Raw genomic sequence first — 13,283 nt, forward strand, 5'->3', positions numbered from 1 at the left:
AATTCAGAACGTGGACAAAAGCCCCCTGTGCCCTCTTGCTGGGACCAGGAAGCTGGTAGTCAGGGCTGGGTGGAGGTGCCCCAGGCCATCTGGGCTCAGAGCTGTGGCTCCTCGTCCCGGCTCCGCTCTCCAGTGCCAGGCTGCCCGTGCCCACTGTCCTGGACACCCTGGAGGCTGTGTCCTGCACGTTCGCAGCGGGCTGGACCCTCGGGCAGCTTGCCTGGAAGCCTGGCTCTCACCTCCTCTTCGGCTGACCTGTTGTTGCTCTTCTGCTTTTCAAACCTGACACTGTTTGTATACGTTCTCTGACTGGAAATAAAACTTTCTTTTCTTACTGCCTCGTCTGTTCTGTGTGGCCAGCCTCCCCGCCTCCCCGCCTCCCCGCTAGGGAACCCAAGCCTCAGAGTGCAGCTGAGGCCCGAGGGATGTGCAGCGTGCGGGGAGGGGGGCTTCCGGCAGCCTGGGCCTGGGTGTGTGGAGGGTGTGCAAGGTGTGCGGCTGTGTGCCATGTGGCGCGTTCCTGCAGGTTCACTGGGAACCACAGTGGGGTCCTCGCAGCCCCTCGGGCTCTGGACGGGGCTCCCAGCACCCAGGTGAGGAAGGCTGCTGACCTCCCGGGCCTGTGAGTCTGGGTGGGGGTTCCTCGGGGCTCTGCCTCCCCTGCCCGATCTGACGAGCCTGCTCTGCCGTGGGGAGTGGGCTCACCCCAGCGGCCCCTGGGAAGGACAGGCATGGGGGTTGAGCTCGGACCACACATGCCATCTGCTGGCTGGTGGCCCCACGAGTCACGGCACCTCTCTGAGCCTCAGTTTCCTCTTCCTCTGATGGGGTGGCAGGGCCTGCCTCACTGGGCTGCACTGAGGGTCCACTGGAGGTCACAGGAGTTGCCCGGAGGCACCCAGGGTGGTCTTCCTGCAGAAAAAAATGGGTCTCCCAGGCTGGGGAGCTGGGGAGCTGGGGCCCGGGAACTGAGGCCCTGGTCCTGGCTACCGTGGCCCCTGAGCCCCCTCCCCACGGCCAGCCGTAGGGAGGGAGTGGAAGTTTGGAGTCTGGCCAGGGCCTCTCGTGTCCACCCTTAGTCTGAGGAGACCTGAGTTGTCTTGAGGTCCTGGGCAGGTGGGGGCTGAGCTGGAGGGCACTCAAAGGAGGGAGGGGCCACTGACCCTCGAGGCCCTTGGGGGCTGCTGGGGGCTGTGGTACCTTGTGAGATGAGTGGCCTAGGAGAACCCAGGTGCCCCTTCAACTGTCCCTCAGTCTTTCCAGGACCTGCAGGGCAGGGCTGGGGTCTCAGGACGAAGCAGGGACCTTGCCTTCATTCACTCCCTGTCCCTGGGTGACTGGCTGGCCGGTCTTCAGCTGCCCAAGGTTCTGCCCGCTGCTGAGCAGCAGCCAGCCACCAGCCTTGGCTCCTCACCCATGGGAGGGTGATGGGTGGGCTGGGGCTTCTCAGGGCTGGGGACATCCAATGGGCAGACGCACTTGCCCTGGCTGCAGGTGTGGGGAGCCGGTGACCTGCCTGTGCTTGTCCCCATTGTGCTCCTCTCGTCCTGAGGCCCCGGCCCACAGTAGCTGGTGCAGTTGGCCAGTCAGCTCGCTCAGGGGCATGGCTCCAGCCTGGGTCTGGGACCACCCACTTCATGGGCCTGGGCCAGCGCTGGGTGCCTTGGCCTGCTTTCCAGCTCCCACTCCTGCCAGGCTGCCCACTCAGAGGGTTAGGGATGTGGGATCTTTCTGGTCACCTAGGCTGGGGTCCTGGACCCAGAGGGCCCTTTCCCTGAGGGCTCAGGGTGTCTGCAGCTGGAAGTGGGGTCTGGTGTGGTGGCTCTCCTGCCTCACCTGTCCACCTGCCGCAGCTCCTCCCAGGTCTGCCTGCACCCTGGTCATGCACTGCCCATCCAGGGGCTGCTCACGTCACTGGGGGCTCCAGGTGGCTCTCTAGACCAGGAGCTCTTGAGAGCAGGGCTGCAGGCTGAGGCCAGAGTGCAGTGTGGCCGCTGTGGACCCCGCGTCTGTGCCGCAGCTGTTCAGCTCTGCTCGCCCCAGATGGCTGATGTGTCCCAGTTAAGTCATCAGCCACAGTGGGGACTGGATTTGCCCTGGGGGTCCTATACTGGCCAGTGGGCTCAGAGTGCCCCTGTCCCCAAGTGCCTGAGGCCTCCAGCTCCCCTGCTGGCTGTCACTCAGAGCCACCCAACAGGGCAGTCAGGGCTAGTGGGCAGTTGGATCCCAGGGCCTGGAAGATAAGGAGTTGCCCCCCAGGCTAGTTTACCCTGCAGGCAGCCCAGTCCCCCTGACCTGTCCGTCTTGGGGTTTCTGTCCTGGTTTTGGGGGCCCAGGGGTAGGATGAAGGGAGTCGGATGCACACACTGACCAGTGTTCTTTTTGGTCTAGGGAGCGGCTGCCTCACCCCCTGGACCCACGATGACCCATCCAGGTAGGCACCTGGCTTTGGAGTCCAGCTCCTCACAGCCCCTGTGAGAGGGAAACAGGCCTTAGACGGGTAGCTGACAGGCCAGCTGGAAAGTCAGGCCTGGTGGGCAGGGCAGTATGTGGCTGGCCGGCCCTGGACGGCGGGGTGCAAGTGGGTAGTGGGGGAGTCCTCACACAGGAGGGGGCAGTGGGGGAGCCCAGGTAGGTGGCCCCTGGGCATGGCGGGGGCATCTCTCAGCAGCAACTGCTGGGGCAGCTGGACCGTGGTCTGAGATTCGGGACTCACAGCCTTGGGGCAGTTGGCTCCTAAGCCCTAAGCAGACAGAGAACAGATGGGAAGCAGTGACCTGAGGGGTCACCAGCTGCCAGGGGAAAGGGAGACCTGCCGGGGAGGCCATGTATCCTGGGGACTTAGTGAGGGGCAGGGCAGCTCTGGGGCCCTCAAAGGCTCTGAGACCAGGCTCGGCCTCTAATAGAACTGCCCACAGGTCCCTTACCCTCCTGCTATGCACCCCTTCTTAGCCTGCACCCCTTAGCTCAGTCGTCCTCTCCAGACCACCTGCCCTTGTTCCAAGGAAGGCTGGGTCCAGCCCCTGGTGTGGGGATGGTTTGTGGCAGCTGTGGGACTGTGTGGCCCAGCCTGTCCTCGAAGCTGGGGGTGGGGGGGCAAGCAGGGCTTCGGCTAGGCAGGCAGCGAGCTGACCCTGGCTCTCCCTCCGTGGCTGCTGGTGTCCCAGGAGGAGACTTTTGTGCCCAAGATGGAGTCCCCCGCTCCACAAATGCAGAGGGTTTACAGAAACCCCTCACCTTGGGTCAGGTTTTCTGAGACTGGAAACACTCAGCCCGGCCTTGCTTGACAAGGACGAAGGACACTGAGCTGCCCCCGCCAAGCCAGCCAGCTTCCTGTCTCAGGTCCTGTGAGCCGCTTGATGTCACATGACCTGGACAGGGTGCGAGTGTCAGGGCACTTTCCCTGCACCCTGGGGAGCAGATCTCCAGCAGGGGACCAGTCTGCTCGGCCAGGACTCCCATGAGGTGGTCACCATGACGAGCAGAAGCCACCCTTTCTTGCTGAGGCCTGGCTCTGCTCAGGCCCTTGGTGCCCCTGCACACAGCGTGTCAGTCTGCCCCGGGCTCTGCCCTCCTGCTCTCTGCTCTGGAGCCTTGGTGGGCGTGAGTGGGGGTCTCTTCCTTGCTGTCTGGCCCAGGGCTGCATCAGGATGGTGGGGAGTCCAGTCCCCGCTGGAGGCCATATTCCCGCCCCCGCTCAGTGAAGGCTGCGTCTGAGATAGACAGGTTGGGGCTGCTCCTGGGAGCTCGCTCTCCAGCGTGGAGCAAGCGCCCTTCCCCGAGCTGCACCCCTCCAGGAGCTGCACCCCTTCAGGAATGCAGGTTTCCAGGTGTGGGCTGCCTCAGGAAGAGGAAGGGCCGGGGGGCGGGCAGAGCTTGCACGTCCTCCTAAAGGAATCTTGTCCTGAGAGGGTCCCGCTGCAGCAGAGGTCCCCAGGGATCCTGGGCCGAGCAGGGTGGGTGAGGACTCCTGGCTGCTCAGGTGGAAACAGGTGGTCAACCTGCCCCACCTGGGGCCGCCCCGTCCTGTCCTGGCCATTGGCTGTGTGGCTTGGGAATTTGGGGTTTCTGCCTCAGCCTCCCCCGGGAGCAAGCAGGCAGCACATCCAACCCAGTCTCACTGGGGGCAGTAACGGGAGGAGGGCAAGGCCCACGTGTGGACTTCCAGGTGGCACTTCGTGGACAGCAGGAGCCAGGGGACCTGTATCAGGGACATGGTCAGGCAGCCCAGCACCCTTGGCCAGAGACTGGCAGAGCCGGGCCCCTTTCCTGGGCAGAGGGTTCAGAAGCAGGCCCACTGCGGGTGTTTGCAGTCCCCAGCTGAATCCGGGGACTGGGGTGCTGTGCTCTGGGGCAGGGCCTGCCTTGGTCTGAGTCCTGGGCCTGGCCGTGCCTCTGGGTCACTGGCCCTCCAGGGATGGAGCGAGGGAACGGCTTTACCTGCCCACCCCCTTCAGTAGCGCTTTGTCCACCCCATCCCATGTGGCTGTCCTTGCCCCACAAGGACCCTGGGGACAGGTCTTCTGTGGCCAAGGGTCCTTCCTGTGGGACGCTGGCCTGTGGAGAAGGGGCCAGGGTGCATCCCAGCAGCCTGTTAACTTGGGACTCAACCACAAGCCCTCCCTGCCTGGCATGGAGAGTCCCTCTGTCCCAGCTGTACTCAGGAAAAGTCCCCACGGGGACTCACCTATCCAGAGGGGTCCTGAGAGCCTGTGGCAGGCAGGAGGTTCTAGAGGGACATCACAGAGGTCGGGTGAGGACAGGACGGGGGCATGATCCTGGCCTGCGCTGGGGGGTTTGGAGGCCTGGGAGGACAGAGTGAGGGTGGAGGGACCCACAGAGAGCTGGTGTCGGGGGATCCGTGAAGGCCAGGTGGTTTCAGGATGGGGGGGCCAGCCAGAGGTGGACGGTCCAGGAAATGGGGGAGTCAGGCTAGGTCCAAGACCCAGGAGAGGTGGGGGGTTGGAGGAGGGGCTGGGCCATGGTCGGAGGGGCAGTTGTTTGCTGCACAGTCCTGGGGTCGGCACAGCCCTGGGCACCTCGGAGGACTCACCGTCCCTCTTCTCTAGGACCCCCAGGGCCTGTGGCTGCTGAGAGCCCAGGGCTGGAGAGGCGGCGCAGCAGCACACCCACCTACGTGAACCTCCCCGTCAGCCCCTCCTCCAGACAGCGGCTGCACTACCTGGGCCTGGAGCTGCAGGAGGCTGGCCTGGGCGTCCGAGGTGGGTCCCCACGGGAGACCCACAGAGCTGGGCCAGTCTCAGGGCTTGACCCCAGCACATCAGCCCTGGCCTACTAGTGCCCAAGTGACATTTCCAAGGCAGCCCTGACCCTCAGCAATGTCCGACTGAGCCCCTCTGAGGCTGCGGGCACAGGCCCAGGTCCTGTCTGGCTGAGGGACTGGTGTGGGATGGAAGGAAGTGGCAACAGGGCACCGGTCCAGCCCCTGTCACCGAGGGAATGAGCACTTGCGGGCTGGGCTGGGCAGCTGGGCGGGTGCCAGCCCTGGCCTGCTCTCTGCTAACGGCTGGCGGGCTGCTCACAGGGGCCGGCCCCGCCCACTACGCCCAGATCGACATTGCGGCCACAGAGACGGCGCACCGGGTGGGGGCCCAGCACGCGCAGGCCCGGGAGGAACGGCTGTCTGAGCTGGAGCAGCGGAGGAAGGGGGCCCAGCAGTGATGCCCAGACCTAGACAGCTGGACGTCTGGCCCAGCCAGGTGGGCCGTGCGCTCTGTGGGAAGCCCTCGTTGTGAGGGGCCCTGGCCTCTGTGGGCTGGGTTGAGGCCGACTCCTGGCCTCCCAGCTGCAAGGGAGGGCACGACTGGTCTCGTGCCCAGACCCAGCTGGAAGACCTGGGCCCGCGCTGGTTCATTCCAATCCTCCCTCTGGCCAGGTATCCCTCCTCACTGGCGTCCAGGGCTGACCCTTCCCTTGGCCTGACACATCCCTCTGGACCACAGGCTGCTGAGGCTGCTCAGGCCCCTGACAGCACCTCTAGCACCTGGGGCTGGAGTTGCCAGGGGAGAGTTCGAGAGTAGCTTCCACAGCCTGGGATGACAGGTGACAGCCGCGTCCCAGGAAAAGGCATGTCCCTAGACAGGGCAGACAGCTCCTGAAGCTTGCTGCCCCAGGCTCCCTGTAGTGTGGTCTTTGAGCCACCCCAGGGGTCCCCCCTGCTGGGCCATACGTCCTGTGCCCTGGGATGGAGGCCACAGCAAGAACAGGAGGGCTGGTCCGTGCCAGTGGGCTCCTACCTGTGTGGGACGTTGACCTCAGGCTCCTCGGTGTCATACGAAGTCCAACACTCTCCTGTTGTTTCTTTATTTCTGGTACCAGGGATTGAACGCAGGGGCAGTCAACCACGGAACCACATCCCCAGCCCTACTTTGCATTTTATTTAGAGACAGGGTCTCTCTCGATCCACTTGCCTCAGCCTCCCGAGCTGCTGGGATTATGTGCGCCCTCCGCCGGGTCCTGTTCTATTTTTAACATGTGTAATTCCCTGAAGGTGGGTTCATGTGTGCCTTCTGCCTTTGGCCTGGGGGTTCTGGGGTAGGGGTGGAGGGAACTGTCTCCCCTTAGTGGAGCTGAGTTGGGGTCTCCCCGTGGGAACTTCTTCCAGATGCACCCATGGCCTTGGGGGAGTCTGGCAATTCCGTGATTCAGACACTGGCGGGAAGTTTCCAGGTGTGGACTTGTGTGAGCCCCCAGCCCACAGTGCTGGTGCTGTGGGTGAGGGCTCCCCTAGGACAGTCACAGCCAGTCTTGGTCCTATTTCTTCGTCTGACCCTCCCTTCCCCACCCAGGAGGCCCCAGTGGTCCTATGGGGATCAAAGGCAGCTGGTGCTGCTCCTCTTCTGGGGTTCCCGGTGTCGGCAGGTCCTCCCTCCCTGCTCTGCCAGCCCCACACGTCCCCTGAGCAGACAAGGGCTGAGCAGGTGGGACTGTGGAAACCAAGGTCGGGGAAGCAGCTCAACTGTGGTCAGCTGGAGGGGGACCCTGGAGGCTGCCCCACCAGAACATGGTGGGGACAGGCGCCCGGCCTAGAAGATCCCCTTTGCCCCTGCCCAGATCTTCTTACAAGATGAGTGTGGCCATCTTGTCCACTGGGGGCCCAGTGCGGACCCTCCGCCTGTCTGGGGCCTCCCACTATCGTGTGCAGGGCCGCCTCCTGGTCTACAGCACCGTCACCTCCATCCACAGCCACGCTGGCTTGGTGGGTCACTGGTTGTTAGGCACTTAAGTTGACTTGAGTTGCCCTTTGGCCTTTTAGACTAGGCACTTGCCCTGATATTCCTGGAGTTGCTGCTGGGAATCCCAAGCCAGCATGGAGGGCAGGCATGGGGACAGGCAAACACAGGGACAGGCAGGGTGCCCCTGCGAACTCTGAGCTGAGCTGGGGTCTGCACCATGGGAACTGTGTGTGCCTGGCCCCAGTGCTCCAGTCCTCCCATGGAGCAGCTCAAAAGGGACCAGGCCTGGGTCTGCAGCCTGCAAGGACCCAGGGCAGGAAGACCAGGATGAGGTGACATCGAGGGACACAGCACAGGGGGGGAATGTGAAGGCCAGCCGAGTGTGTGTCATTTCCAGATAGGCATCCAATAGAGCCCAGGGACCAGAAGCCCATCAAGGACCCCTTCCCAGGCTCAAGACAAAGGCCAGGGTCCTAGGATCTCAATGGTCACCTGAGAGCCCTGGCGCCACCTCCTGGCTGCAAGAGCTCTGCAGAGAGGACCCTGAGGTCAGGCTCCAGACCCCACCCAGCTCTAGAGGAAGGAAGGTCAGGCATTCGGCCATGTGGCTCTGGCCGCCAATGGTCATCCTGGCTGGCAGGGTCCCCAGCACTCCCTAAGGCTGCCTGAGCTAGAGGTCACCCTCCCTCACAGAGCTCGGCCTCACAGAAGCCCTCCTGCAGACCCATGTGTGCCTAGCCCCTCCCCGTGGCACCTTGGCCAGGCCAGGCCTAGCTGAACCTGCCCTCTGGCCCCCTGCTGGCCGCCCAGCTGCACATCACACTCCCAGGCAGAGGGGAGACAGCCACATCACAGACACCCAGGCCTGGGTAGAGCCACTCATACCCATGACCCCTTGGGCAGCACAGAAATTGGCATCCTGCCACTTTATAAGGAGGCATCTGAGGCTCTGGCCAGCCAAGGCCATAGGGCTGTGGACCCAGGTGGGCCTGAGCTGGCACGCATTGCCTACAGGAGAGGCCAGGAGGGCCTGCTGGAGCAGGGATGAAGGACCCTGGCAGGGGATGGGGCCACAGCTATTTGGGGAGCAGGCTGCTGGGGGTGGGGGGTGGGAAGGAGGTTCACCTGACAAACGTGAGCAATAGAGTCGGGTCTAAAGAACGTGCTCAGAGCCCCGCGAACTGGTGGGAGTGGGAGGGGCTGTGTCCTACCCCGTCAGTGGTGACCGCCAGCTACACCTAGGGCAGCTCATTCCCATGCCGCTCCGGGTAACCACTGTCTCACGTGGATTGAAGACCCAGGATGAGGGTGTCTAAGAGCAGGCCTGTGGCCTGTCCTCTATGTGGGCTCAGGTGCAACTGTGGCCTGGACACTCGGGTGCTCTGTTGCAGACAAGGCAGCTGAGTGGAACCTCCTCGCGGCTGCCCCATGTGGGCAGGCAGCTCACCCCGCAGGGCCAGGTGGGCGTGCGAGGGATCTGCCAGGCTGGGAAGATTGACATCTTTGACTTTCCTAGATTTTTGCCAGATTTTGTTCTCCTAGCTGACTGTAAAGGTGGACAGCACCAGAGCATGGGAGATTCCCAAAGACTAGGTCCATGTAAGCTCTGCCATCAGGGCCAAGGTGACCTCCACGTCCTCACGGCCAGCGCCAGAGAGGCAGGGCACGTTTGCAGAGGCTGGAGCTGAAGGAGCACTCCCTGGCCGGGACATCCCCTCCCTTGCCTCGTGCCCTCTTGCACAGGCTGTGGACCAAGGGACAACCTGAGCCGGCCCGTGGCCACGCTGTGATCCAGCAGCTCGAGAAGCAGAGACAGGAGGATCTCAAGTTTGAGGCCAACCTGGGCAGCTTTGAGACCCTGATTCAAAAAATAGGTGTAGTCCAGTGGTAGAGCACCCTGGGTTTCAATCCCCAGGCCCCAAACAAAATTAAAAGCCAACCAAACAAAACCCCACTGATGGTGATTTGTTACCGTGTGCACGCTTTGGCCCGGACTCACCCCGGTGCCTTACCACCGAGACACCTTCCCAGCCCTGTTCCTTTTCCGGGCCATAGGCATGGCCACCACGCCTGCTCGTGTCTTGTAATTGGGTATTTTTCTCATGAACTGAAGAGTCAGCAGTCCCCGCTCCCACGTCCAGCGGCTTCACGATTCCCTGGCATTTGCATCTGTCACTATAAAAACATGTCCAAGCTACGGCCAGCGGGAGCCCTGGCCTGGTGCTGTCGGCCTCCCTGTGGTGGCGCCCTGCTCTGTGTGCTCGCTGTGACTCAGGCAGGCGCTGTGCCCCTCTGCTGCTCGGCATGTTCCCCTGAGAGCGGTTCCCACGCACTCACGCTGACGCTCGCTGCCCTCTCATGGTGTGGCCCCCCCAAGGTGGTCTGCACAACCTGCCCTGCGACTCTTCTGTCCAGTCTCCTGGGCGCCATCTGCACTGCTGCTCCAGGCCCCGGAGGCCCATGACCCCTCTCCTGGGTGGGCTTCCTTTTAGTGGGTCCCCAAAACTTGTCTTTCAGGGAGCACTTCCCGAGCAGCGAACCAAGACATGGTACGTGGGTCAGTCTGAGATTGCTTGGAAATACAGTCTGACTCCTTCCACCCTTAACTGCCGGCCGGGGCACCCTTCTGGGATCACTGTGAGGACGAGTGCCGTCCTGACAGCTGGCCTGGAGCTCTCCCTCCTGTTATTTGGGAACGGTCTTCGCCTCCACGGCTCTCAAACCCTCAGCTGCGAGTTCATGCTACCCGGGACCTTGCATTCTGGAGACGTGTTTCCATGGTGACCTGTCAGTCCGACTTCCACCCTCTGGAATCCACTGTGCAGGCCCCGGGGTCCCCGGCTGCCCTCTGGAGCCTCACTCGCCTGTCCTTGGCTCTTCCGGTGTGACACCGTCCCCCTACTCTCTAACCTCGGAGCACCTTATTTTCTCTTCCAGGCATTTGAACATTCAGAGCTGACTCTGTGACACTTCTTGTGACCTCCTAGTTTCACGGGTGCACTGACCTGAGAACTCCTCAGTTGGGACTTACCACCTGCCAGTCCCTGTGCACCGTCCTGGCCAATACCCATGCAGGGGGGACCACTGCGTTGGCACCTACTGCTGGAGACGCGGTGCCTTCTTCCAGCTCAGCAAATGCTGACATCTGTCCAGGCTGTCGTGTTTGCAGGCCACCCACCTAGCTCTGGCCACCATGAGCAGGCTGCTGGGTGCCACAGTGGACTGCAGGTCACAGAGAGGGCGACATTTCATCTTCAAGTGGCCCACAGTCTCCAGACTCCTGCTACTACGCACATGGCACCAGAGAGCTGCGTCCAGGCACGTCCAGCCCAGGGCTGTGGTGACTGGAAGGACTGCCTCCCCCCAGCGCCTCTTCACGCGGTGCTGGCCACGTGGACATGGAAAAGGGCCTGCGTGCTTCCCTGTCCATCTGGAAGACTAAGCTGCAAAGGCCTTTATGTAGGCAGAGTCCCCTCAGATTCAGGCGGTGGACATGTCCATAGTCTCTAGTTCACCACTTTCTCAACATCTCGTGATAAGCAGAGATTTTAAATTCTGATGAGACCCAGTTTTAGTTTTCCCTGGGCTTGGGTTTCCTCCTGGGCTTCTCTGTGCGGCCTGTTGGAGACCCTGCCCAGGGCTCTCGCCCGTGCTCTCACAGAAGTTCTTGTGAATGCGCGTCTCACTAGATCAGGACCCTTCTTGTGTGGTTTCTGTGGACGGTCAAAGTTAAATTTCCCCCAAGACACGCCCAGCTGCATTCCCCGGGATGTTCGGCCTCAGTCCAGAGCTTCCTCTCTCTCTTCTGCAGTCTAGAGGTGCCACCGGGGCTGCAGACCCTCCAGGACGTCCCATCTATGATCGCCAGCAAGATCACGGGCCACCGTGGACACTGCAGGGGTCAGCGGCAGCTTGGCCTTTCCTGCCAGTCCTCACTGCAGGGCCGGCTGCTTTCTGTTATTTCCAACCAGGAGCCGCCCAGGATCCATGAAAAGCTACTCTGGGGATTGGCTGGGAAGCGGGACCCAGGTCACTCTTTGAGGGTTGTTCAGGGTCATTTTTGCAGGGTGGCAGAGCAGGGCGGCCAGGAGCACTCCGCTGGGCTTGTGTCAAGGCTCCTACACAAGTGAGTAGCGCTTATCCAGGGGCAGCTGGGGCGGGCCCTTGGTCAGATCCTGTTAAAACGCCCTTTTCCCTCCGACACCCGGGGTGGGGGAGGGGTCTGGTATTGACCCCCAGAAGATGCTGGCCTCCTATGGTCAGGCCTCCCCCTGGACTCTCGCCTGAGGCCGGTTGGGACCTGATGGCCTGCAAGACCAGAGTCCCTGTACGCTTGGACCCCAGTCCTGGCACAGGGAGCTCCCTGGGCTCCTGCTGCCCCTGCCTCCAACCGTCCCCACTGCCCCAGATCTGAATCGTCTGCTGTGGCAAATGGCTTCTCCAGTGGGAGTCAGACCCTGTGACCCGCCCAGCACCGACCCTTCCCGCACAGCCTCTGAGGCTGGTGGCCTCCCAGTGTCGACCCCGGGTCCTCCCTCCTCGGTGTGCACCACAGCCACTGGAGGAGATTCTCAATTTCAAAGGTGATCTTTTTTTGACCCATGTGGCCTTTTCAGTTTCTAAAGGTGTCCGTCATTTGGCTTCAGATTTCCTGGACTGCACAGTGGCCCAAGGGTGTGGCCGATGCGGTCACCTCTGCAGCAGCTGTGCTTTGAAGGTCACCGGCAGGGGCGTTGCCAGCGCTCAGAGCTCCATGTGCACAGGTGGATGCTGCTCTGCTGGGTGTGTCCCTGGGCATCGGCCTCCACATCCTGACCGAGGGGCCACGCTTCCATCGGAGACCCATAGGCAAGGAGAGCAGAGCCAGCCCCAGGCAAGGAAAAGGGGTCTCAATGTGTAACAGGGGCAGAAGTCCACGGGCCCCACCAACAGGCGACGGTCAGCACTTCACCACGGACACGGGGGCATTTTATGCCAACCACTTGGAGACCCAAGACGAAGCTCCTTGGCAAATCTTGTCAAAATGACAGAAAAAGAGAGCGAACACCTGGGCAGCCTCATGCTGAGGAGGCTCTACACACCCTTCGGGAGACTGCCCAGGTGTGCGTGCACACTGGTGTGCTTTACTTCTTTCAGAATCTAAAAAAGGACATAGCCACAGTGCTGACCCTCGTGGTGGGGCTGTAGGACAGCAGCTGTGGAGAAGCAGCTTCTGTTTCTCCTGCACACTTCAAAGGCACGTGAGCCCTCTGCTGCTGGCTCTGTAGAGGGCAGACAGACCCCGGTGTCCTCTGGCTCCTCCACGTCCCAGGCCCAGCCCTGTCAGGCCATGCACCCCGACACCCTGGACTGCGAACCCCACGAGGGCCAGTCTCTGCACGCGGGGCACTGGCTGGGTACCTGAGTATGTGGCTGGCTCTGAGTGTGACAGGCAGATGTGGAGGCCCTGCAGACAATCACCTCCTGGCCTCAGATGCTGCCAAGGTCTCTGGGCAGCCTGTTACCCAGCACTTCCTGAGGGGACACACCCAGCTGGCCTGGGCCTGTGGGTGAGCAGACTATGCACTGCCCAGAGCCCGGGGGCTGTGCTCGCTCTGCCCTGCTACCTGTGTGCTCTGGCCTGCAGGCTCGCCCTCTTCTGTTTCTTACAAATCGTGACTAAATGACCCTCCAGAGGGACAGATCTCAACTCTTGAGACCTAGCCACTGCCAGACTCAGCCAGCCTCTTCCAGGCTCAAATACGGGGACCACGCCCCCTGAAGCTGGGTGTGGGGACCTGTCAGGGTCTCCCAAGTCCCCAGGGCTGCAGAGGTGAGAGGAAGAAGGAGCCACCATGGCCACAGGCTCAGGCCCTCCTCCTGGATCCTGGGCTCCTCCTCTGCCGTCTGCCTTGGAACCTCCACTCTAAAGGCGAAACCATGCCAGGCATGGGGAGAGGGTGACTGCAGAGACCTGGGGAGCAGAGGCCACCTGGGCCAGAGGAGGAGACCAGGGCCCTGGGGAAGTGCTGAAGTAGTGGAGTAAAGCTGGCTCTGGCCAGTGCGTGGCCACAAACCTTGAGACCAGGCGACGATGGGACGACGGAC

The 13,283-nt window shown here is 62.3% G+C and overlaps 1 protein-coding gene across 6 annotated transcripts in view; it reads left to right on the plus strand.

Moving 5' to 3' along the window:
* Positions 1–13,144, plus strand: part of DOK7 (docking protein 7) — a 38,172-nt gene extending 25,028 nt beyond the window's left edge. Inside the window, exons 7-11 of one of the 6 annotated variants that reach the window (XR_014023171.1) lie at positions 2,392–2,434; positions 5,070–5,222; positions 5,546–5,720; positions 11,008–11,322; positions 11,813–13,144. Coding sequence is in view for 4 of the 6 variants with exons in the window: in XM_081303024.1 (XP_081159150.1) it covers positions 2,392–2,434; positions 5,070–5,222; positions 5,546–5,682 (333 nt within the window). In the remaining 2 variants the exon portion in view is untranslated. Of the gene's footprint in view, positions 1–2,391; positions 2,435–5,069; positions 5,223–5,545; positions 6,212–11,007; positions 11,529–11,812 lie in introns of those variants that run through there. The other 5 variants (XR_014023172.1, XM_081303024.1, XM_081303026.1 and 2 more) reach the window with 5 other exon arrangements.
* The last annotated feature ends 139 nt before the right edge of the window (positions 13,145–13,283 follow it).

The sequence above is a fragment of the Spermophilus citellus genome (genome assembly GCF_964194105.1).
Source record: "Spermophilus citellus genome assembly, chromosome: 8".
NCBI lineage: Eukaryota > Metazoa > Chordata > Mammalia > Rodentia > Sciuridae > Spermophilus > Spermophilus citellus.